The 26,401-nt window shown below is 45.0% G+C and overlaps 1 protein-coding gene and 1 pseudogene across 17 annotated transcripts in view; one reads left to right on the top strand and one right to left on the bottom strand.

The window, feature by feature from the left end:
- Window positions 1–17,079, top strand: part of LOC137426657 (uncharacterized) — a 114,911-nt gene extending 97,832 nt beyond the window's left edge. For 14 of the 17 annotated variants that reach the window (XM_078779166.1, XM_068115407.2, XM_068115414.2 and 11 more), the window contains 2 exons: window positions 7,300–8,290; window positions 13,879–17,079. In XM_078779166.1, the coding sequence (XP_078635292.1) occupies window positions 7,343–8,290; window positions 13,879–15,816 (2,886 nt within the window). In that variant the 5' untranslated portion in view covers window positions 7,300–7,342 and the 3' untranslated portion in view covers window positions 15,817–17,079. The remainder of the gene's footprint in view (window positions 1–7,299; window positions 8,291–13,878) is intronic. The other 3 variants (XM_078779165.1, XM_078779164.1, XM_078779170.1) reach the window with 1 other exon arrangement.
- On the bottom strand, window positions 16,295–23,095 carry LOC137428321 (protein FAM200C-like; annotated as a pseudogene).
- Window positions 23,096–26,401: the final 3,306 nt, after the last annotated feature.

Below are 26,401 nucleotides of genomic sequence, written 5' to 3'. Positions count from 1 at the left end.
AAATGAGAGTGTCCCAGAAGCAACATATATACACTACTCCCGTATTCATCAGCATTACTTTTTTACTTTGACTGAATTAATCGAGATTTAGATCGTAATATGGGCAAAATAAAAGATACGACGTAAATACTCCGCCGGAAGTCTAAGGTAGGTGGTGTATTGGGGGAACATCTGCTCTGTGAGGCTGGAAGTTCGACTTTCCCATCCAGTCTTTGATAAATTTGTATTGACCTTCCCTTCCAGCTCGAACTGATAATTTAAAATAAATATAAATTTGTACTCAGTTCTTTTTTTATTTATACGTGTTGGGTTCTGATTTCTAATTTACAGTATATATTCAATCAGAGCACAAAATATATTTGGCCCACCTCCCCCACCATTCCCCCAAACCCCACAACATCCAATCCACCATCACCACCACTAACCCCCACCCACCATTCCCACCATCCCTCACTCCCTGAGAAAACAGGCATGGTCAAAGATGCCCATCCCTCTGAAGCGACGTGTGGTGAGGCGCACGGAGCCACACTAGTGCAACCAAAAAGGTTTTGTTTTCGTTCATTTTTCTTTCTAAATTTGCTCTCCGTACATGGGTGTTATTGGACCAATACAACAACACAACAGGCATTTTAAGGCCATTTTCCCTGCAAGAGCGGGGGTTAGCCTTGCGGTCCCCATGACAATGTTCTCAATTTTGCCCTATTTTCTGCATCTCCCCTTGTTAACCCCCTTGCCCGCATTTCTTCTTCGACCATCTTTAGCCAAGTCTTTCTCGGTCTTCTCCGTCCTCTACTTCCTTCTACATTCATTTCCATCACTCTTCTCAACCAGTCACTTTCATCCTTCCTCAACACATGACCAAACCATCTCAACCTGTTTCTCTTCACAGCATCCATCACAGGCTCTATTCCCATCATCTTTCGCAATTCATCATTTGTCTTCCTCTCTCAACGATACTCCACACATCCACCAAACCATTCGCATTTCCACCCTTTCCAGCCTTCGTTGCTGCTCTACGTTCATTACCCATGTCTCACTCCCATAAATCATAACACTTCTCACACATGCAGCATACACCTTTCCCTTCAGCTTCAACGACACTCCCCTCCTCGTCAGCACGCCACTCAGTTCCCGAAACTTCTTCCATGCACATCTCACTCGAGCAACCGTTGCCGAGTTTGATCCACCTTCTCCATTCGGCATGTCTCCGAGGTAACAAAATGTTTTCACACCTTCCAGCTTCAGGCTGTCTCCAAGATCCAACTCAACATTTCCTCCATCTGCAGCTCCCTCTGTGCACACCTTACACTTGAATGTAGCTGCCACACTGGTTAATGACCCTCTCAAGCCACTACATTTTTGATGAACCCACTCAGCGCACATTGTACATTGATTGGAATTCACTCCGACACCCTTCATGCACACAGCACACGGCCACTTCCCAGTTCTTTCCACCTCACCACATGCTTTACCACTTACCATCACCTTCGTTTTTCCGATATTCACCTTCAGACCTTTTGTCTCCATACATTCCTTCCACTTGTTCATCTTCTCCTTCAGTCCATCCATACTTTCTGCAATCAACACCAGATCATCTGCATACAACAACTCCCACGGTAAACCCTTCTTTACGTTCTGAGCCAGCACCTCCATCACAAGAGCGCGCACAGCTGTAAGTGGACTTAGTACCGACCCCTGATGCACTCCCACCTTCACCTCAAACTCACCACTGTTCCCGTCCTTCGTCCTTACAGCTGTGCGCGCTCTTTTGTACATTGCCATCACCACTCTGATCAACCATTCCTCCACTCCTAACTTCCTCAATGCCCATGTCACTACTTCACGTGGAACCCTATCGAATGCTTTCCAATGGACCAATAATAACAATTATTGTCAAGAAAGTGCACAATTTGAGGACAAAGTACGAACTAATTGCTGTACTTTGCAAAATGAAAATCAAACTTGGGAAGAGGCCTGGAGAATTCCTTTGGCCTCCCTTCTACTCCAAAACGAATTTACATTTCAAACCGGCATTAACGTACAGATCCAGGTGTGCCAGACAAACACACCCAAGCATCCTTGTTCGGATCGGCGATTCCATACAGTGATGCCCTGTCTGTGCTTTGGACTGGTTTTGGCAACTAAATGGATACACATTCTTGTTTGCTCACAAGGTTATCAGTAACTGGTGCCCCATGAGCCAGTCTGATGGGAGGGGTTGCCGCTGAGGGTCTGCATGTCTCTCAGGGACATGGTAATTCCCAGACTTTGGAGCTTGTTTTGTTTGGTTCATAATATTGTGGAACGGAAAGAGATGTTTGGCACAAAACAGGGTGTTGACCTGCTTTGGTGTGGTGAAATGAGAAATCTTCCGTGACTGCATCTCGAGAAAGTTCAACTTGCAGGCCTTAAATTCCTCAGTCAAATCACTTGTAAATGTTTCTGATTGTCTGAGCTCAAATAAGTTTTTATCTTATGCAGTCAGTTGTTTATCCTTCATTTACTTGTCGGATTGAGGAAGTTCACCATGTTGTGACTGATTGGAGTTACCTTGAGGGGGAGGATGAAGGGGGCAGGAGGTGGTTAAGGAGACTCACCAAACACAAACTGTTTAACCTTGATTTTCATGTATCTTAGGAAAGAGTTGAAGTCTTGCCACTTCTTCTGTTTCATCTCTTTTAACTCGCTTTGACTTCCGTCCTTTCATGCTTTTTATGCCCGTTTCACATGAGCTATGTGTTCATCCTCTTCTACCCTCCCCTTATCTTCTCTTTCCCTTCCTTTATTATTTCCCCTACCCGGAGGGGACTATATGTTTGCTGTCCGTCTGTCTGTCCGTCCACCCATCTGTCTGTCCGCCAGCCGTCTGTCCACCCGTCTGTCTGTCCCACTTGTAGTTTTCTGCACTTTTTCCATGCCGTACCCTTTAACATATGCAACTAAAACCTGGAAACATGGCTTTATTAGGATAAGTTGCAGAACATGGTCGACTTCAGGGTGTTTCATAAAATTTTTTAATTTGTTAAAAAATTAAGAAGCATTCATTCGCACAGGTATGGGACATGTACACAAAGCAATTCTCACTCTTGTTTCTCATTCTTTCCCTCGCTCTACTCACAATTCTCTACTCACTAGCTTCTGCTTCCCAAAGCTCATTGTTATCATTTTAAACTTTGTTTTAGCTTTGATATGTGAAAATGGTTTGTTTCACTTTGGTATCCAAGCAACCAGTCGGCTTGGTCAAAGAAAGGAAAGCTTGCAAATATTGACCATTTTAAACAACCAGGTGACGATGACAGAATCATCTAAAATGAGAGACTATTTCCTTCACATCCCGATCTCTTTGGTGGAACTCGTTTCTCTACCCAGTTGTGCATATCCACTCCAGTGAACATATCGCAAGGTGCTTGAAAGAAGTAGCTCTTCTCTCCCAGGCTGGAGCACGGCGGTTGACATGACCCTCACATGATACGTTTTGCATTTGATCTTCAACCACAGCGGTTTCAGTGTGATTTTTCTTTTTTGGTGTCATTGCATTGGTTTATTACTGAAGTCTGAGTTTGCTGCTGAATTGATCTTTGATAATCATGGTTATGTAGTGAGTCTGATGGTCATTTTGTGCAGCGAGCATGTTTGCTCGGTCATTTCAAGCATGTTTGGGGTCCCAAGCCTGTGTTCATAAGTGGCCATGTTGACTCACTTTGTCACAGGGAAGCCCTGGTGAAGAGTGTAAGACTTCTTATTGGGGTCGCCTTGAGGGGTGGGATGGCCCGGAAGATGCACGCCCGATGGATGGATCCGCCACCCATGAAGACGTTCTTGGAGTTTGTAGGATATGACCGTGCTGAGCATGTCATTTGGAGCTGGACTCCGAGGAGTATAACGGCTCTCGTCTCTCCTTTTGCTTCACCCTTTGAGGAAGAGATGTCCCTCTCACTTAGCGTCCCTCATCGCCATTTCCTCTGCTCCATCACTCCCTGAGCCGCACTTCGTGCATGCAGTGTTGACCTGCACGACCACACCATTGTGGTGGAGCCTGAACCAGCTGGTGCTAGCCACAAGCCCTCGCCTGTTCCCTTTGCACCTCGTGTGAATCTGGTATTTGGTTCCATTAGGGGTTAGGCTGTATTTATTTAGTTATCTTTACATAGGTTTGCATGTCCCTTCATCCCTATTTGTGTCTGTCGACCGCTTAGTTTGATCCACCACATTTATAGCATATTCTCTACCCTTATCCCTGTATTCTCTTTTAAGAAGCGACTTCCTGTCTTTTTCCCTCCTGTGCATTTTGCCGCCAGGTTCGGCTTCGTTTTGGTAATCCTTGAGGAATAATATTGAATGGAGTAACTTGAAAACCATTTCGGTCGTTCTCGGGGATCTTGTACTCCTGGCACAGATCATCTGTCTGTCTGACATGACAATATTTTAATTTTATTACTCTTAGAAATCTTTATTTTATTTATTACCCTCGCCAGAGAAGAGGGTATTGCATTTGAGCCCGTTTGTTTGTCTGTCTGTCTGTTTGGCGGCACAATAAATATGATTTTCTCTGTAACCGTTGGTCCGATTGACAGGAAATTTTCACAATAAGTGCGCTGCCTCCTGTAGATTTTTTTTTAATGATAATGATGTCATAGGTCACGTGGTATGGGCGCCATCTTGGAAAAAACGAAAAATGGCACCTTTATATCTGAAAGCGCTGCATAGAAAAAAATGAGACATGGCTCATTGTAAAGTACTCTCCATGGAGAATAATATATGTTAATGATGTCAGAGGTGCCTCCATTATAACGTCATAATTCGACAAGTACAACACTTCATCCGATCAAGATGAAATTTCTTGAGTATTATCGAAGGATAAATTGGTGGAGAAAAAAAATAATAATGATGACGTCATCGGTCACGTGGTTCGGCCGCCATATTTGTTTTAACACAAAAGCCTTAAAAACCAGTAAAAACACGTTCTGGTGAGGGTCTGTAATTTCTGATTGCTCTTTCTTGTTTATGTATTTTGCATCCCAGTGTTGCTGAATATGTGCATGCTCGACCAGAATATGTCATTTAGTGAATGTTTATTCCTACAAGGCTGATTATGAAGCAAATGCCGATAAAGACAATAGCTCATGAACGACCAGAAGGATATATATATATATATATATATATATATATATATATATATATATATATATATATATATAGATATAGATATAGATATAGATATAGATATAGATATAGATATAGATATATAGATATAGATAGATAGATGTCCTTTCGCAAGCTGCCAGTAATTCCTCGTTTGAAATGTGTTTGCTAGTCATATCAAGGCCTGCCACTTCACATGCATGCCGTGCTGAATGCATTGATCTTCACCTGCACTGAAATAGCTCTTCTTTCAGGACTGTTGGTCTCGTAGGTGCTCGCCTTGGCTAACCCTCATTTTTGGATCGCCCTTGTATCCAGCTTGTGCGAAACATCTGCTCTGAGTACATCATGGATAGAGAGTGGACTTCCCAGTTCCCACCTCCTCAATCATCTGTTCTCGTCCCCCCTCCCCACCCGGTCCATCAAAGGATAGATGATCAGTGGGAGGTTTGGCGAGAGGGGACTATTACAGGATTGCCATGCATGTTCAAGCCAACTCACCATGGGAGTATCACCTCTGAACCTTTCTTTGTTTGACCCTCAGCATCCTCACATCACTGACGCCATAGCTGCAGTGATAAAAAGACTATAAAATCATAATAAATTGCTCATGAATTCTGAACATTTGTTGTAAGAAATCAATTTTGTTGACGATGCAAAGGTAAATATATCCAAAGATGTTTTTGTTCATGCAACATGTGGCGGTGTTCATGTAGGTACTGGTAAAGTCCCATGAATGTGTCTCAGTTATACCTTATAAATTGACTTTCCTTGTGCAGGACATGAATACTGTCAACCTCTTCATGCATTTAATTACTCCTGAATTGTGTCTGCAGTTATTTCTGAAGGATTCCTGTACATCGCATCGTCTTTGTTAGCCTGGGGCAGATTCCTAAGATCTCCGTTCAGTGGGAAGTGGGAACCAAGATGACCCATTTGAACCATTATCGGGCTCGCTCGATACGTTTCTGGTTAGGTAGACTACGAGTGTTTGTCGAGGCCCATACACGTGTTGGCAGACATTTTGATCGGTTTTACCAACTGCATGGTTCCGGAGGTTTGCGAAGTGTTTAATTCATTTATTTTGCTTCGACGAAGGCGAAGGCCTCAAGTGGGAACCAAGATGACCCATTTGAACCATTATCGGGCTCGCTCGATACGTTTCTGGTTAGGTAGACTACGAGTGTTTGTCGAGGCCCATACACGTGTTGGCAGACATTTTGATCGGTTTTACCAACTGCATGGTTCCGGAGGTTTGCGAAGTGTTTAATTCATTTATTTTGCTTCGACGAAGGCGAAGGCCTCAAGTGGGAACCAAGATGACCCATTTGAACCATTATCGGGCTCGCTCGATACGTTTCTGGTTAGGTAGACTACGAGTGTTTGTCGAGGCCCATACACGTGTTGGCAGACATTTTGATCGGTTTTACCAACTGCATGGTTCCGGAGGTTTGCGAAGTGTTTAATTCATTTATTTTGCTTCGACGAAGGCGAAGGCCTCACACATCGTCGGCTGCACTTTTCGTCCCCACTGCAGTTGGAATTTTTCGTCACGTGTGAGTTAAGGCACACCTTTGTGATTTAAAGTGTTGGAATACCTCTCTGCAAACATTGAGACATTGTACATTCATGGCGACGTGGCTCGAGATGTACACGAGGCGTTCATGAAAGGTCGATGATGTATGCCAGGTGAACCTGTGACATCATTTTGGTTCCCTCCCAACGCACCCAACTGAGACCTTAGGAATCCACCCCAGGCTAACGAAGACAATGCCATGCAGGAATCGTCCTTTGTTGAACGGTTCATTTGGTGATAACTCTACTGTGGCCTACACCGAGTTTATACTTCACAAGTGTTTACTTTATTTATTTTCCTGCCTCTCAATTGGTTAGGATTTTTAAATATTGAGTTCATTCATATAAATCAGTTCATTAAGCTTTCTGGGGAGAGGGTGTGGGCCTGTTTTGAAGACTAAAGTTTCTGGCTTGGTTTGAGGGAAGGTAAGGATTACCTTATTACGAGCCTTAGCCCAAGTATATGTATAAAAAAAGATAGCCCGCAAGTTTAGACCAGGTCACATGACATATTTACTAGTGACTTTGGAGCAAGTGTTTTCCTTTCTGATTATGCTTTCACCCCGACCCTTTTTTCTCCAGATCGGACGACGGGTCTATCACTTGCGCAAGAGTGATTTTGGCCATGTCAAGCAGACGCAAAGCCTCACAGCCCTGTTTATTGACTACCCAGCAGACTCATCCCTTGCATGATGTTCAGCCTGCTTCGGTGGCCCTTCCACATGCTCTAGAAACCAATGGCAATAACACGTGGCCACCGTCAAAGCGATTTCGAGAATCCACCGGGGATGAGTGTGGCACCGCCAGCGGTAATTGCACCAATGGAGGTGATTGTGTCGGTGAAGAGGATGGTCATACCGAGTCGGATCCACAGCCAGAAAATTTGAGCCTGCAAGTTGCTTCTAGCAAGCCGGCGGTGGGCCTTAAGACACAAAATGTGGCATTGGTGCCAGACGATGGAAATGATGCTGGTAAAGCTGTAACGGCTGAAATATTGCTGGTACCTACACCCATCATGCAAAGGAAAGACTGCCAGAATATGGTTACTGCAGTAGATTGTACAAATGCTGATTGCAATGATTCTGTCCCTGTGAATTTGGCAACTTCACAAAGACGACATGAAGACATCATACCCCAAAATGCTTCTCCAGTGCCCCAAGAAAAACTCTTGAGTACCACAACAACGGTCAAGGCACCGCCAAACTTTGAAGCTCCCTCGGGCATTTTTGTCCCCGTGGCTTTCAGAACCTACGATTCCAGCTTGGACATCAACTCACACCTGATGCAGGCCTTTGGACAGTTCCCATATCCAACGCACACAGAGATGCTGACTCTTGCTCTTCGGCACCGCTCTTCACTTGACATCATCAAGGCTTGGTTTGAAGCCCAGCGGCTCAAGAACGGGATCAGCTGGACACCCGAGGACGTGCAGGAAGCCAGGAGGCGTGTGTTGGTTCGAGAAGGCAGTATTGGAAGCAAGAGTGATGTCGATAATGATGGTGAGAAATCTGCTTGCAATGGTATCGAGGAGCCAATGAATCTGGAGCTGCAGTCACAGGAAGTTGATGGAGAGGTTTGTTCCCCCCTCCCTCCCCTCATCCCCTCCCATTCCATCCACCCAACCTTCCTCCTGCCCCTCTCCTCCCCTCACTAAATATTAGTCAGCAAGAAAATAACATTAAGTATTAACAAAAGCTTTTTTGTAATAAGCTCCCATGTCAGGCTCTTTCCTTGAAAAAAAATAAAATAAAATGAACAGTTTAATTGTACATTTGCACAATTTTAGTACAGTAGTATTTTGCTTATTGCTCAGGATGCATTCCTAGAAAAGGGAGCGGTTATCAAAAATGCGTTTAACAGGGGGTCATTATACCACTGTTCATATGAGGAGGCGTTATTTATTACTAACTTTGATTTATTATTTACTAGGACTGTTATTTATTACGCATGAGCCGTGTATGAGGGCTTCATTGGGATATCGGTAATAGCGCGAATAATAATAATACAGATACTAAACATATTATCTTATGAATACAAAGAATGATTTTTTAAATTATAATAATATCAGTAAGTATTAACAAAAACAAAAAATCTGTACAATAGGGTGGCCCTTAAACGGGGTGAAAATTTTAAATATATTAATTTGAATGTTCTCATGTCCTAAATGTGATCCATTTGGGATAGAAACACTGCAATCAAAATTTCATACAAGTCTATTTATATTTAGAGGTAGTCCAGGCACCTTCAAGAATCAAGATTTTATATATCGAGAAAAAAACCACCGTTCAGAGGCCATTTTTCCCCGCAAAGCGGGGGTTGGCCTTTTCAGGGACCGTGGTTGTTGTTGTTTTTTGGTCCCCTTTTTGAAGCAATGTTTTATGGCCGGATGCCCTTCCTGCCGCCAACCCTGTTTGTTGCCTTTTACGACAAGCAGGGAATTACCAGTGAACTCGTACTCAATTAGCCGACCTCGGAAGGATGACAGGCTGAGTCAACCCCCCTGGCGTTAATTCAGCGATCGACCGGGATTCGAACCCAGGATCCTTGGATCCTAAGCCGGCACCCTAGCCACTAGCCCAACACCAGGGACTAAAATATATTTTATATATAGAGAGCACACAACAAAATATACTGCTGTACAAATACACTTCTTAATGTTCTTTTCATTTCTCATTCTATTTAACATTCCTGATATTATATTTCCTGATGTTATTATATTAGTTTCTAGTCAAGGAAGGTTCTCACCAACATAAGTCATATCATTGCTGCCTGATTTTAGCCAATGTTGCTCTCCGACAGTCGGGATAAGTACGGCGGTGTTCAGACATGACCTGAAGTAAGAATTGGAGTTGCTCCTCATCCTTGGTAAGGAGCCGGTTGTAACTTTTCATGAGGGCCACACCTCGTTCAGCATGGTCATTTACGACCTTGAACTCCCTGATCTGTTCCACAGCAGCTCTGTAGCCTTCATGGTCACCCCGTGTGCTTGGATCCACAGTTTAAATGTCTGACGAGATTTTTAACTTTTCGAAGAATGTTTTTGTGTGTGGTGACACAAATTCTTCAATTCCCTTCTCGCTTAAGGCTTTCATGTCAGGCCGTGGCATCTTTGATGGTTCTTCATCTAATGGACGCTCGCCTTTCCGTGCTTCCACCATCAGTTGTTTAGTAGCGATAGGCACTTGTTTGTCGAAGAAGGCCAACCCCACCAGCTCTTCTGACAAGTACCACAGATGGTTCCTCAACTTCTCACTGGTGGCTGTTGAGATTGCACGACTTGCAGTCTTGTAAGAGATCAAGGTCTTCATCAGCAGCAGATCATTCATTGGAGCTTCAGCTGCACTTGGAGCTTTCATCCAGGCTTGCAAATACACCAGAAACAAACAGACAAATTTCTCGTAGGCCATTCCTCTCTCGTGCCGTCAGCTTGAACTGTTGGTGGAAAAGCCAGATTTTGAGACTGTAGATGGCCTTCGACATCCATCTTGCAAGGTGAATCGCACCAGGAGCACGGAAATGAATGCCACGAGCAGCAACTCCTCCAAGAAACAAAATGGTCAGTTCCAGAAGTTCTTTATAATCATCCCGTGGCTGATTGAGGTCAAGCTGCTTCTTTGCAAAATCAATAACTTTATCAGTCACAGGGAGAATGCGGTCTTTGACAGATTCATCAGTTTTTAGTGTTACGTGACCTCAATCACATGGCCTATAGGGGGAAATGTTCAAGGGTGCTGGACTACCTCTACATATTTATGAATTTAGCTGACATTTGGCCTGGTTTGTTTTTAGGGCAAATGGACCAGTTGCAGAGGGTGAGAGCTTAATATTTCAAACTTTCAAAAATAAGGGCCACCCTAATGTACAAACATCATTAAAAACAGTAATTGTCATCGCTCCTACTCGTCATACAGTACCTATAGAAAGTCTGCACCCCCTTTAAAAACGTTCACCGTTTGTTGCCTTGTATCCTGAAATTAAAATGGTTCAAATCAGAATTTTTCACCTTTATTTACACATCATAACCTACAACTTCCAAGTGAAAAACAACTTCCCCCCGCCCCCCCCCCCCCTCCCTGCTATAATAGCAATTGTAAATTAGCTAAGGTGCAACCAATCACCTTCAGCATCACACACCCAGTTAATTATCCTCCACCTGTGCTAAATTGTAGTGATTATGATTATTTGAGAATAAAATCAGCTGTTCCTGTAGGTTGCCTCTGCTGGGTAGTGCATTTCACAGCAAAAACTCAACCATGAGCACCAAGGACCTTTCAAAAGACCTCCAGGATAAAGTTGTGGAAAGTCACAGATCAGGGGATGGGTATAATACTATTTCAAAGGCCTTGAATATCCATTGGAGAGCAGTCAAGAAGAAGTGGAAGGCTTATGGTACCACCAAGACCCTGCCTAGATCAGGTCGTCCCTCCAAACTGAATGAACCAAGCAAGGAGACTGATCAGAGAGGCCACCAAGAGGCCGATGGCAACTTTAAAAGAGCTACAGGCCTTTATGGTAAAGACTGGTCTCTGTGTGCATGTGACAACAATATTTCAAGCACTTCACAAGTTTGGCCTGTACGGTGGGGTGGCAAGAAGGAAGCCATTACTCAAAAAATCCCACCTAGAGTCCCGTTTGAGGTATGCAAAAAAACACTCCAGAGATTCTGATGCCATGTGGCAAAGAGTTTTGTGGTCTGACGAAACCAAGATGGAACCTTTTGGCCTAAATGCAAAACGTTATGTTTGGCACAAATCCAACACATCACATCCCCCAAAGAACACCATCCCTACTGTGAAGCATGGTGGTGGCAGCATCATGTTATGGGGATGTTTCTCATCAGCAGGGACTGTGGCACTTGTTGGGATAGAAGGGAAAATGTATGGAGCAAAATACAAAAAATCCTAGAGGAAAAAATTGCCATCTGCAAGAAATCTGAAATTGGGATGGAAGTTCACCTTTCAGCATGACAACGACCTGAAGCACACAGCCAAAGCTACACTGGAGTGGCTAAGGAAAAAAAAAAGATAAATGTCCTTGAGTGGCCCAGTCACAGCCCCGACCTAAATCCAATCGAAAATCTGCACCTGACTTGAAGATTTCTGTCCATCAACGCTCCCCACACAACTTGACTGAGTTTGAACAGTTTTGTGCAGAAGAATGGGAAAATATTGCCCAATCAAGGTGTGCAAAGTTGGTAGAGACCTATCCCAACAGACTCACAGGTGTAATTGCTGTCAAAGTTGCTTCCACCAGGTAGGGGGAGGGGGGAGGGGGTGGACACTGATCCAATCCAACCAAGATATTCGAGTTGTGTATTTTTAATACATTTTCTGACATTTGTAAAATGTTTTTCACCTCAAATATTGGTTACAATGTGTAAATAAAGGTAGAAAAAGTCCGATTTAATGCAATTTAATTCCAGGTTATAAGGTAACAAAAGGTGAAAATTTGGAAAGAGGTGTGGACTTTCTATTGGAACTGCATGTGTCAGCGTGAGAGACGAGGTGGGAACAGACTCGCCACTCACCGTGCTGCAAAACGAAGTTGGCGTAAATAGTGCTGATTGGCTCAGAGCATATGCATTATGCATACAGTACAAACAATGGCCGCAGGTGCGTTTACTTGTCGAGTGCTGTGTGTTATTGGATTTTCTTCATTTTTTTGGTTAGTAAAACTTTTTTCCAGGACAAAAATATCTCCATAATGAATTAGCATTCTATGGGGCAGCTTTAAGCGAGGTATTACTGACTCTTACGCTCTTAAATCCTGCGTGTGCATATATTTTCCTATTTGTAGATGGTGGTTCAACACACCGCCGGTGACAGGTGATAAAACAATGTTCACTTCCCTTGGCAGCCTCGTCACATTGATTCAACTTCCACCCTGTGGACCCTGACCTAATCCTTTCTCACATCCTTCTTCCCTCTCCTCACTTTGACCTTTTCTTTTCCCACTGCATGCCATCGTTTCTTTACACCCTGCCCTTCCCTCTGCACATTCACTCTGTCCTCACCTCAACCCCACTCTTCTCTGCCCTCCTCTCCATCCATGCCTCTCCATCCATCTCCATCCATGCTTTCTTACTCCAAATGTAACTTTTATTAAATATTGCTCATACCATGGCACTTACTAACCCTGGTGTTGGGCTAGCGGCTAGGGTGCCGGCTTAGGATCCTCGGATCCTGGGTTCGAATCCCGGTCGATCGCTGAATTAACACCAGGGGGGTTGACTCAGCCTGTCATCCTTCCGAGGTCGGCTAATTGAGTACCAGTTCACTGGTAATTCCCTGTTTGTCGTTAAAAGGCGGCAAAAAGGGTTGGCGTCAGGAAGGGCATCCGGCCGTAAAACATTGCTTCAAAAAGGGGACCAAAAAACAACAACAACCACGGTTCCCGAAAAAGGCCAACCCCCGCTTTGCGGGGAAAAATGGCCTCTAAAGGTGGTTATTTTATTATATACCATGGCACTTACTGCCCCCCTCCCCATCCACGCCCCCCCTTTCTTACTCCAAATGTAACTTTTATTAAATATTGCTCAGACCATGGCACTTACTGCCCCCCTCCCCATCCATGCCCCCCTTTCTTACTCCAAATGTAACATTAAATATTGCTCATACCATGGCACTTACTGCCCCCCTCCCACTCCTCTTTCTTAGATCGTTAGTGGATGCGGTTGGTGTGATTTTATAAACATTGACTGCACTTATATTAACTTTATTACCTTCATTTTGTACTTCTTGTTTTTTGTGGAAAAATTGCACTTTTTGCTGACTTTGCTTTTTTGTTTACTCTTATGCTGGTGTGACCATGATAAATAGCTTATATCACATGGATTGAAGGGGCACACCTATATTCCATCAATGTCGATTGCGGGGGTGGAGGGCACACCTGTATTCCAGGATTGTCAAATGGGGAATATACCTATATTTAAGGCTTACACACTAGTGGTGTGTACACTAATTTAGGTGGACCTCACTCGTATAATAAAAAAAAATTATGTAACTTTATGACTACCTTAGAGTTTATCGAATCAAAACACTTGTTATTTATGCATGACATACATATTTCCCATACAAATGCAGTCATTGGCTCTCTTTTATAATTCTGGTAGTCATTTCCTCTATCCTTAATTGTTTCTTCTTTCTTGTATTATAACCACAGAACTCTTATTTCTCTCCTTCAATCTCACCCTCCATATTGGGCAAGAAATCGGACGAACATCAAGCAGACCACCAGTCCAGTGACGAGCAACCGCAGCGGCCAGGTGCTGCCGAGCTCAGTCGCCTTTGTGCCAATACCGGGCTCTCTCCGCAGGTTGTCAGTAAGTGGTTCAATGACCGCCAATACAAACTGTACAGTCACACTGACGCCGTCCACATTTCTGGGAAGAACAACGATGGTGACGCAGATGGCTCTGGTGCAGAGCAAAATGTTTTGAGCGAGCATTTGATACAAGAGAATGATGAGAACATTGGAGAAATGAACGAATTTTCATTCCAACCAGAAAGGTTGTTGCCCTCTCATTCTCAGAGCCAACTACAGTTGTTGCATGGAAAACATCCTGGAGATGATCAGCTGGAAACTGATGATATGGATGAGGAGTTTATGTTTGCTTCGATCAATGGAGCCGATACATGTTCAAATCTTATTTCAGCCATGCAAGGGCCATTTGCGAAAACATACAAGTCCCCGGGCCAGCTTGAAATTCTTCGTGCAAGTTTTGAACATGACCCCCGTCCAACACCTTCAGAGTTGCAGCGTCTTTCCGTACTTACCGGTCTTTCCTTCACAACTGTGTCACGTTATTTTGTGGACCAGCGTTATAAGCTGATGAAGCGTGCGCGTGCATGGGGCACGTCACGCTACGATGCTGCAGCTACACGGCTTGGCTCGGCACGTGAGCTTTACGAGGCAGACTTGGTAAGAGCAGCAGCAGCGGTGGCAACGCATGATTCTTACCCTGAATCTCTGGAGCAAACACAGCCTCTGGTACATGCACAATCACCTCATTCACTGCCCCAAGCACTGTCCCAAGCCCTGCCTCAAGCCCTGCCTCAAGGCCTGCCTCAAGGCCTGCCTCAAGGCCTGCCTCAAGCCCTGCGTCAAGCCCTGCCCCAAGCCCTGCCCCAAGCCCTGCCTCAAGCCCTGCCTCAAGCCCTGCCTCAAGCCCTGCCTCAAGCCCTTCCTCAAGCCCTGCCTCAAACACAGTCTCCCCAACTGCCTCAGGTTCAGACAAAGCGGCATTCCCAGTCTCCACCTCAATCACAGACGAAGCCCCAATCCCAGTCACTGCTTCAAACACAGACAAAGTCACATTCCATGCCATTGCCTCATGCGCATATACAGCCTGACACGCAGCCAAAGTTGCAATTTCATTTGGTGCCTCAATTGCAATCAAAGCCACAACCGCAATTGGTTCCTGAGGTGCTGCCAATATCGCAGCCCGATTTGGTTCCTGAAGAGCATCAACCGAAGGCCAAATTGCATCCAAAAGATGCTTCACCGACAACAAGCGTTCCACAAAAGGGAAAAGCGCAGCTACGCTCAAAGAAAGCCAGCCGCTTTCAAAAGAAGACTCCTGAGCAGCTTGCAGTGATGAAAGAAGTGTTTTTAACTACGCAGTGGCCATCCAAAGAAGAGTATGATAAACTGGAGGTTCGTACAAGACTTCGGCGCTCTGATGTAGTACGATGGTTTGGAGATACACGCTACGCTCTCAAACACAAGCAACTACGGTGGGCTCGGTGTATTGAGAGCGTTCTCGGTCCCAGATCGTCCAAAACAAAGCCTGCAGTCTCAAAAGCTGGCACGGTGGCACTTTGCAGTTATTATAAACGACGGAATTTTGTTAACGAATGTGATCTTGATAAGCTCTGTGAACGGTCGGGCCTTGGCTATCAAATGGTTCGTGATTGGTTTTCAAAAAAGAGGAAAGAGGACAATATCGGTGATGAGGATGAAGATTGCATTGAGAAAGGAGGAGAAAATGAATTGTGGGGAGGAGATTTAACAGATAATAGTGATGATTGGACAGAGGAGCAGGGGGATGGTGTATGTGGAGAAGATGTGGTTTCTAACCCATCGACTGATGAGTTATGAGAGGCTTCGTCATGTTCAACTTGAGAAAATGGTAATGGTGAAAGAAATGGCTCTCAATGAAATGGAGATATCATTGTGAGGGACTCTTGAGAAAGTGGAGATGGCATTGTGAGGGACTCTCAAAGAAGTGGAGATGGCATTGTGAGGGACTCGGGGAAGTGGGGATGGCATTGTGAGGGACTCTCGGGGAAGTAGAGATAGCATTGTGAGGGACTCTCGGGGAAGTAGAGATAGCATTGTGAGGAACTCTCGAGGAAGTGGAGATGGCATTATGAGGGACTCTCAAGGAAGTGGGGTGGCATTGTGAGGGACTCTAGAAGAAGTTGAGATTACATTGTGAGGGACTCTCGAAGAAGCGGGGATGGCATTGTGAGGGACTCTTAAGGAAGTGGGGTTTGTCATTGTGAGGGACTCAAGAAAGTGGAGAGAACATTGTGAGGGGCTTTTAAGGATGTGGAGATAGCCTTGTGAAGGACTCTCAGTGACAGGTAGATAGCTTGGCGAGGGATTCTGTAAAGTGAAGGTAGCATTGTGAGGGACTCAGTAAAGTAGAGATAGCATCGTGTGGGACTTTAAATTAAATGGAGGATGGACTCAGTAAAGTAGACATAGCATCATGATGGGCTCTCAATGTAGTAGAGATAGCATCGTGTGGTACTCTCAATGAAGTGGAGGAGAGATTCTGATGAAAAGGAGTCTAGGTAGTCCTTTGAAATGTTGAAGTTGATGATCAAAGATTAATTTTAAAACCCTCATTTGAAAACACAAAGCTGAGCCCTTTTTATCTCGTTATTGGTTCATGAAAAACAATTTTAAAACTTTAGTGAACATGAATTTGTTTTCAGGATGCACATATAAACAGCCCTGATATGAGGTCAGGTGAGTTCTCCAATGTAAATAGTTAGCTTAGCACCAAAAGTTCATCCTGTTATGCGGTTTTGCTTTATATCAGTTAATAATGAAACAGAATTATCATTGTTGTTACATTATTGTTCCCATAGAACAGTACAGTTTTTTTAGTATGGTAGATTGTAAGACGTTTCAGGTAACAAAAGTTACGCAAACATAATTATATATTTAAACGTTTTTACTTCTTCTCTTCACAATGGATTTTATTACATCGAATCTCTCGTCGACGTGCATTTATGAGCCGTTGACAACGATGTTATTGATAATGCTAACTGTATTGTAAATGTAGACGAATCTTTGTTATAATAAAAAGCTTCAAAAAAAAATAAAAATAAACGACTACGTCTGAATTTATTTAGAAACGTTTTGTCGGTTCTTGTCGAGACCCATTCAGGCATCTCATCGCAGGTGTGCCAAATAACTTTTCTTTAACACACCTGTCTGAACCTGGAAATGTACAGACTTGGCATTTAATATGGAATATATATTTTTTCTTGACTTGGGTTATTTTCTTAACACAGTAGATCAATCTGGTGAGTTTCTTTTACACTTTGGTGATTTATTTGTTAAAAGAACCATGTCACTGATTGTCTGGCGCAGCAAGAAGTCAACAACAGGATTATATCACAGGTGGCGTGGCAAAATGTACGGACAAGTGCATTTGATGATTGGCTTTACAGTCGGGTATACAAGGGTTGTTGCGTTCTGTATTAGTGGAAAACAACTGCTGCACGTCTCCAAAAGTTATTGCCGCTTCCTCTGGAGATGGTCCATCAACTCGACAATGCTGTTTGTCATGGAGTGGTGGCTTTACGAAATTACGGCATGAAACAGCGTGCTATTGCGCGGCAGTATGGCATCACTCAAGGTCAGGTGTCAAAGATCCTGAAACGAAATGCTCAGAGGGGTGTCCCTACTCCAATACCGAGGCCAGGACGTCCCCGCAGAACCACAAGGAGGGATGATCACCAGCTGCACCGGTTAGTCCACAATGGCCGTACCAAGTCAGCTAATCGGCTTAGGGCTGAGTGGCAGCAACTGACAAATGTGCCTCTATCCAGAAGGCTAGTCAACCAACGACTGGTTCAAGCAGGCTATCCTGCCAGGCGTCCCCTGAGAAAGCCACGCCTGACCAGACAACACCGCCAGCGCCGATTGCAGTGGGCCAGAGAGCACCGTCAATGGCAGCCAGAACACTGGAATCACGTGATCTTCAGCGACGAGTCTAGATTTCTGGTCTATCGTCAAGATGGCCGCGTCCGAGGGCGCAGACAAATGCATGAAGCCTACAACAAAGATTGTATAGTGCCAAGAGTCCAAGCTGGAGGTGGTGGGGTGACCGTTTGGGCTGCTTTTCATGCAGGGGGCAAAACTGACCTGGTTGTTCTGAATGGAAACCTGAACCAGTTCAAGTACAGGGCCATTCTGGAAGAAACATTGCTTCCATTTGCTCGTGCAACCTTTCGAGGAAACTTTGTCTTCCAAGATGACAATGCATGGCCTCATCGTGCTCGCATGATCCAACACTTTCTTGCTGACCGTGGTGTAGAGCATATGGAGTAGCCTGCCATGTCCCCGGATATGAATCCGATAGAGAACTTGTGGGCAAAATTAACGCGTTAAATCGACCACTTGGACCAGCAGCCGACCTCTGTGCGTGAATTGCAGCAGGCTATTGTCACTGCATGGCAAGCGATTCCTGTCCAAACCTTGGCAAATCTCGTGAACAGCATGCCTCAACGTGTACGTGCTCTCCTGAATGCTCGTGGGGGTTACACGAAGTACTGAACTGTAATTTTACTGTCCGTAATCCCAGTCGTAATTTAACTTTTGTTTTTGTTAAAAAAAATTTTGGCTAATGTGCAAAATAAAGAGATACTTCTGGAAAACGTACAAGTGTTTAACACAGTACTGTCCATGAATTGAGTTCGATATCAGTTTACATCACTTTCAAGGATCAATTTATTTGTTTCGAAATGTCAATTGTGGTTTTTTTCTTTTCAAGGTCACATTAACAAAATCTAGAATAATTTCAACATAATTCCAATGAACTTTTGGTTCTAAGACATCTTGAAAAGTAAGTTCACCCCCACAAAAAAAATATTCCATATTAAATGCCAAGTCTGTATATAAAGGAAGTTTGAGTTGATAGGGAACAAAGCTGATCTTTTATCGCAAGAATTGAATCTTTTTAATTTAAAGAAAAAAAGAAAAATGTCCAAAGAAATATTACTGGACAGAATTGAATCCAAAGTCATCCGACTTATCAACTCTCCCAATCTAACCTCAAAACTCGACCCGCTCGGATTACGCTGCAAAGTTTTCTCTCGTTCTCTTTTCTACAGATTATACTTCAGTTCCTGCTCCCAAGAACTTGCTGCTTGTGTACCTCCGCCATTAGCGAGACCTCGGAATACTCAACAAGCCGCTACATCACATGATTATTATGTGGCCATTGGCTACTCGAGGGTGGGCCATTATGATGTTTGTTTCTTACCTTCCACTTCCTAACTACGGAACTCTTTACCTTCCCATGTTTTTTTCCAAACACTTACGATCTTCCCATTTTCAAAAAGCAGATTTTTTTTTTACTTTCTCAAAAACTCTTCGACTATTCTCTCTTTCTTCACTTTTCTATCATTGCAGCTCTTTTATTTAAGGCCTGACCTCTATGAAGACTATATAGACCGTGACAGGAGCCTTCGGCAGGATAATAATAAAGAAGAAAGGGCAATCGGATTGCAAACCCTCACCAGGATGTGTTTATGTGCTGTATTTTGTGGGGTGTTTATTAGCTGCTGTGTTTGTGTGGTTTATTGACAATGTAGATTCATGTTCAATCCTATGTGGTTGCCAAAACATGTGACCAATAACGTCATCAATTTGTTTCTCCCATATCATTTTTGCATACATCATGCTCAAGAAATTTCAAACTGATCGGATCAAGCGTTCTACTTGTCTGACGTCATAATGAAAGCACCTATGACATCATCATTAACATGCTATTCCCCATGGAGAGTTCTTTACAATGAGCGATGTCTCAATTTTTTCTATGCAGTGCTTTCGGAGATATAGAGGTGCAAAGTTTTTCGGGTTTTCCAATATGGCGCCCGTACCACATGACATGACGTCATGATTATTATTAAAATATTCTACAGGAGGAGGTGCTTCTATGGTGAAAGTTTCCTACCAATCGGACCAACGGTTGCAGAGAAACGCATTCTCATTCTGTGCGGACAAACAAACAAGAAGACGTCGTGCAGAGCACGATACTTGTAAAATCCACGCCTCCTCCCTAAAAAGGTTGCCATGGATACATCACATTGTCAATTTCATTAATATTAAAATTGATGATCTTAACCAAAGCTCAGGTTAATCGGATTAAAATTGATGATTTTTCAGGTGAAAATTGATAATTTTAGATGTTTGACCTTGAGTTGACCTTTCGACCTTAAAAAAGTTGGTTTATCAATTTATTGAGGCGCTATGCAAATTCTGTTATATTCTCAAGTCAATCGGATGAAAATTGATGATTTTTAAAGTGAAAATTAATTTTTCAGATGAAAAATGATTTTCAGATGAAAATTGGTGATTTTAGAAGTTTGAGCTTGAGTTGACATTTTACCTTAAATAGTTGGTTTCCCAATTCAGTGAGGCACTGTGCAATTGTTTAATTTTCAAGGAAATTAGATGAAAATTGATGGTTTTTTTCAGATGAAAATTGATGATTTTGGAAGTTTGACCTTGAGTTGACCATTGACCTTTTGACCTCAAAAATAGTTTTTATCAATTTAGTCATTCAATATCTATGAATGCTGTTTAATTTTCAAGTCAATCAGATGAAAAATGGCGATTTTACAAAACAGACCTCCAGATGACCTTTGACCTCAAAATCAATAGGCTTCTCGATTTTGACGACCTCTTCAACTTGAAGTTTCATGACGATCAGTTTAGAATTGGGACCTGTAGGCGAGTGGCAGACAATTTCTGTGGATGACCTATTATAAGGGAATGTTGGACACACTTTTGTTGATTGTCATAAAGTGATACTGCACAGTCACGTGAAAAAGTAAGTCCACCCCATGTAAAGTTTTGACTTTTTCAACATATTTCAACATACAGCTATTTGATCTTCATTTCAACAATATTGAAAGATAAAGGTGATATAATATAACAAATATGAAACATTTACATTTTGTAGTCCATTCTATAATTTAAATAAACAAATGCAAATTTCGCATGTGGAAAAAGTAAGTACACCCCTACATTTATCACTACTTCAAATACCTAAAATTAGAAGAGACCAAAGAGACGTCGTACAGTAGCGTGGTGCCCGTGTCCTCGAACGGCACATCAGACAGTAGAAGCCCCGTGACCGCCGTCCTGCAGGCCTGGAGCGCACGGAGGTGAAGCATGTGCTCCGTCCTGGAAGCGCTGGCGATGAGGATATCGTCCAGGTAGACCAGTGGTTCTCAAACTTTTTTGGAATACCGCCCCCTTCTGCCCTCTTGGACCGGCCCAATGCCCCCCTTGTCCTATCGTTCGTGGTCGGACACCCAGAATTTATGTAGATAGGAAGCAAAAATAACAGAAGCCAAATATTTTCTGAATAATATTTTACTTTATTTACTTTACTTTTTATTTTATTTTGCACGACCACCAATGTTTCAGCAGAACAGGCCCAGGTGAGGCAAACTGGGAATCTGTTATCACAGGCCCAAATACCGTTAGTGTGAAGGGTGGGCCTGGTGACTCGCTGCGAGATTACGAACGTTTGGCTCCATCTCAGTGAGGAAGAGACGTAGATCGCCCCTCTTGGTAATGTCAAGGCGGTTTCGATACTTGGTCAGCAGCACCATCACGGCGCTGAACCCTCTTTCAACGAGGTATGATGTGGGGAACGCCATCAGCAGCAGTTCTGCCTCTGTCCACATTGCGGGGTATTCGCCCTGCTCCAGAATCCAGAATTTGCCGTATTCATGCTGCGAGAATCTTGCCGTCGCCTCATCATTGTGGAGGTTGATAATTTCGTCCTGTAATTCGCGCTTCACATCTTGAATGTCACATTTGAATGGGTTCATCACCCATGCTGGCACCGACAGTTCTAGCATGTCTGAAACGCTGTTCCATATCTCCACGAATCTTCTCAAGGTGATTGCAATAAACGAGCAGCTCTTCATCAGAAACAGCAGTTTCCTTTGCCAACTGGGGAAAGTGGTACATATCTCTGCGGCCGAGGGTTTCCCTGTGCAGCGTCGCCTTGGTTACGAACGCGCCGATCACTTTCTTTGCTTTAATCAGCGTCATATGGTCACCCTGGAGTTGTTTGTTGACATCATTCAGTATACTGAATATGTCCGTGAGGTAAGCCACATCATGCTCGATCGCATTCACTTTCTCCGAAAGCTCCGTTTCAATTTCCGACAGAAACTCGACCACTGTTGAGGAAACGGATCAAACAAGCGCCTTTGGACAACCATCGAACTTCGGTATGCAACAGGAGCCGCTCGAATGCCTCATCGTTCTCCTGGCAAAGCTGACGAAGCAGCTGATCATGCAGAGACGACACCTTGATTTTATTCACTGCTTTGAGTATTGTTTGGAGTGATGTATGAAGTCTGGTGCTGAGAGCTTTTGCTACAAGATGCTGGCGGTACACGACACAGTGAATGGCGAATACGGACGGTACCTGGTTCTTCAGAAGCGCAATAAAACCACGCTGGCGGCCAACCATCGCTGGTTCCCCGTCCGTCGCGCAAGCGAGAATGTTCTCCATCGGTATGTTCTTATCAGTAAAGTACTTCTCCAACGTTTGAAAGATGGAAGAACCCTTCATATCGGTCTAGAGAGAGCGGGCAAACAACATTTCTTCCACCATTTCCTGATCACGGATGAAGCGAACGTAGCAGAGTAACAGGGCGTCACTGTCACGCAAAGTGAACTCATCCAGCTGGATGGCAAAGTGTGTGCTTCTCAGCTCACTACACAGCTTATCTTCTACATCTGATGACATTTCATCAATCCGCCTGGCCACGGAATCATTGCTGAGCGCAATCGACGGGAAAACTGGATTCGGATCCTGGCCCATAACGGTTTTTATCACTTCCCCAAAGGCTGGTTTGATCAACTGTTCGCCGATTGAATACGGTTTTCCAGATCTGGCGATGAGCAATGACAGCTTATACGACGCTTCCAGTCCTTTATCCACGAGCTTTTGGCTGGCTTTGAACATCGTCGTTACCGTAGATCGCTTCTCAAATTTCTCTTTCAGTGATTGGAAATAGCTGACCTCTGCGTGAGCCTTATCACTGTGCTTTTTACTCAGGTGCTCGCCCAGTCGAGATGGTTTCATTGCTTCATTGGACAGCGTGATACCACACAACAAACACATCGGTAACTGTTTGTTCGTCTGAGATGGAATGAATCCATACTTGATGTATTCAACGGAATACTGACGACACTTTTTCTTTGAGGCCGACATCTTGAAGCCGACCGGACGTGAAGCTTTTTTGAATAACGAAATTAACATGCCAAAATGTCAAAAGACTAACACCAGCGCTAACACTGACTGTTCATACCTTACCCAATGTCTGTGCTGGCAAGGCCAGGCTGTAAAGTTGAACCAGGCACGTTGAATAGTCCAGCACGAATAGAGTGTATTATATCCCGCATAAAAAGATTCTTGCAAGCCGATTGGTTGAAATGGCACCACGTGACAAAAATTAGTGTTGTACTATTGGCCGCATGGCGTCATACACTATCATGTTTGTTGCATGAGCATGTATGGACAAGAAAATACCTACACGACATCACCGAATATGTGATCATAAAAACCATGCGAAGGGGGAAAGAATGTGGTCGTTGATTGGATGGCCAATTTGCCGAATGGCGCCGGGTAACCTGTTCAGACTGCAGGAAGCCCAATGAGCGCTCCAAATCGCCGCTGCTCCTCTAAATTGCCAGTGCCCCCCAAATCATTACCAGCGCCCCCCGACTGCCCGTGGACTCTCGAGCGCCCCCCTGAAAGTTCTCAGCGCCCACTGGGGGGCGGTATGGACCACATTGAGAACCTATAAGGTAGACGAACAGAAACGGCAAATCCCGTAACACGCTGTCCATCAGGCGCTGGAAAGGCATACGAGCCCAAAAGGCATACGGAGGAATTCGAAAAGCCCAAACGGTGTAATCACCGCGGTCTTAGGAATGTCCTGCGGCCGGACGGGGACCTGGTGGTAACCACGAACGAGGTCCACTTTAGAAAATAAAACTTTATCGGCCAAGCGGGCGGGAAAATCCTGGATGTGCGGGATTGGGTAGCGGTCGGGGGTAGTGGCATCGTTAAGGCGGCGATAATCCCCGCACGGACGCCAACTGCCACCCGGCTTCGACGCAATGTGGAGAGGCGAGGCCCAGGGGCTGTCGGACCGTCACACGATGCCAAGATGCTCCAACGTGTGGAACTCCACCTTTGCGATAGCGAGTTTCGCCGGGTCGAGGCATCGAGCACGGGTGTAGACAGGCGGGCCGGTGGTCAGAATGTGATGCTCCACTCCGTGACTGACGGCAACGGCTGAAAAGGTGGGCCGTGTAAGGGCTGGGAAGTCAGTGAGGAGGCGGGCGAACTCATCAGAGGTCGAGAGCGTGTAAGCAAGCCTCGCCGAGGCATACCCGCTCGGCGAGCATGGAAGAGAACTGAATGTCTCCGCATTAATGAGCCGCCGATTTTTCACATCCACCAATAGGCCGTTGGCGCAGAGGAAATCGGTGCCCAGCAAGGGGTTGGATACCCTCGCCGTGACAAAATCCCATGTAAACCGCTGCCCACCAAAGCACAGTGCCACGGTCCGTTTGCCAAAGGTCTGAATAGCACTGCCGTTGGCGGCTTCCAGGGCGGGGCCGTGACTCCCGGTCCAATGCCGACACAGGTAGAACGCTCACCTGGGCCCCTGTGTCGCAGAGGAAACGACGTCCGGAGTCGGTGTCCGAAATAAACAACAAACTGCCCGAACGGCCAACGCTCATGGCAGTTAACGAGCGCCGGCCACCCCGTTTCCCGACTCGCTGAAGCTGCAGGGTGGCCAGCATGACTTGGCCTTGGGCCCAAACCTTGCGTGGTAATAGCACAAGCCTGGGGCCTTCCACCGCTGGGCCGCAATGGCGGCCGCCACGGTGTCCGTCTGCTCGACGGGGCCGGGGGTCCCATGCAGCCGCACTACATTGCTGGCTGGCAGAGAAAAACTTGTCTGCCTCCCTGGCCAGGGCACGGAAATCCGTAATGGGTGAATTGGCCAGGGCTGACCGTATCTGTCCTGGCAGCTGCTGCAGGAACAGCTCCCTGAAGAGGAAACATGGCCGGTGGCTGCCCAGGAGAGACAACATGTGGTCCATAAGCTCCGACGGCTTGGAGTCGCCCAGCCCAGGTAGAGAAAGTAGTTCGCGGGCGCGCTCGGCCTCAGTGAGCTCGAAGGTTACGAGCAGCAGCGCTTTTAGCGTCTCGTACTTGCCGCCCTCCGGAGGATCCTGGAGAAGGCTCACCACCCTGGTCGCCGTGGAGCCGCTGAGCGCAGACACGACATGATAATACTTCGTGTCGTCGGCCGAAATGTCCCTCATGGCGAATTGGGCCTCAGCCTGCACGAACCAAACGGCAGCTTGTCGTTCCCAAAACTCCGGCAGCTTAATTGCAACTGCGCTTATCGCCATGTTCGTTTGGGGCCCCCGAAGACGTTCGGGAGCAGTCGGGGTCACCAATGTAGGAGTTGCGGGTAACAGAGAGGCGAGACACTCGTAGCTGGTTCAAGGCTTGTTTATTCCGACGGACTGAACACCGACCGGAACTCATGCATCATATATCTCAAAACCCAACCCTCTTAAGGGGGCGTGGCTCCAACCACCGGGCACACGCCACGCCTATACCATCCATAGCCCCACTGGTTCCGTGACCGTGGATTGTGTCCCAATGGGGGTAACCCCCACAGGTGTGCGTGTATATATGTATTTAGTGCATGCATATTTCAATCAAGCTCAGGGATTTGAGAGTATAACTTGCAGACTTTGGTCGGAGCCAAGAGTTGCCTCTGTGATGGAAAGACATCTATATATCTCCTTTATTTGCAGTACTGTGTAAATACTAACTTGGGGATAAGATCTGTGAATGCTTTGATTTACAAAAACAAGCATCTTCAGACGCTCCTGATTCAAGTGACCAACTGGTGAGATAATGGGTTATCAAGAATTATCCGTCCTCCGATCTCCCTCCCTACTTTGTTATCAAGAATTCTCCGTCCTCCGATCTCCCTCCTCCCTACTTTGTTATCAAGAATTCTCCGTCCTCCGATCTCCTTCCTCCCTACTTTGTTATCAAGAATTCTCTGTCCTCCGATCTCCCTGCTCCCTACTTTATCAATAATTCTCCGACCTCCGATCTCCCCCTCCCTACTTTGTTATCAAGAATTCCCCGTCCCCCGATCTTCCTCCTCCCGAGTCCCGCCCACTTTGAGGACCCAACCAAATCTTCTCCTTTGTTCTCGGTCACTATAAATGGAGTGAAGACAGCTGAATCGGGGAAGAATACTCGTTCGACCTGTGGTTCCTGTGCTGTGTAAGACGGCTATACTATGTATCTCTGTTGTAAGTTTTGTCAATCGAATGAGTATTTTCCCAGTGTTATTAAATA

Source organism: Myxine glutinosa, chromosome 5 (genome assembly GCF_964187855.1).
Source record: "Myxine glutinosa chromosome 5, kmMyxGlut1.1, whole genome shotgun sequence".
Taxonomy (NCBI): Eukaryota; Metazoa; Chordata; class Myxini; order Myxiniformes; family Myxinidae; genus Myxine; species Myxine glutinosa.
Note: the sequence above shows the minus strand (reverse complement) of the source record. Positions and strands in the feature narration are given on the sequence as shown.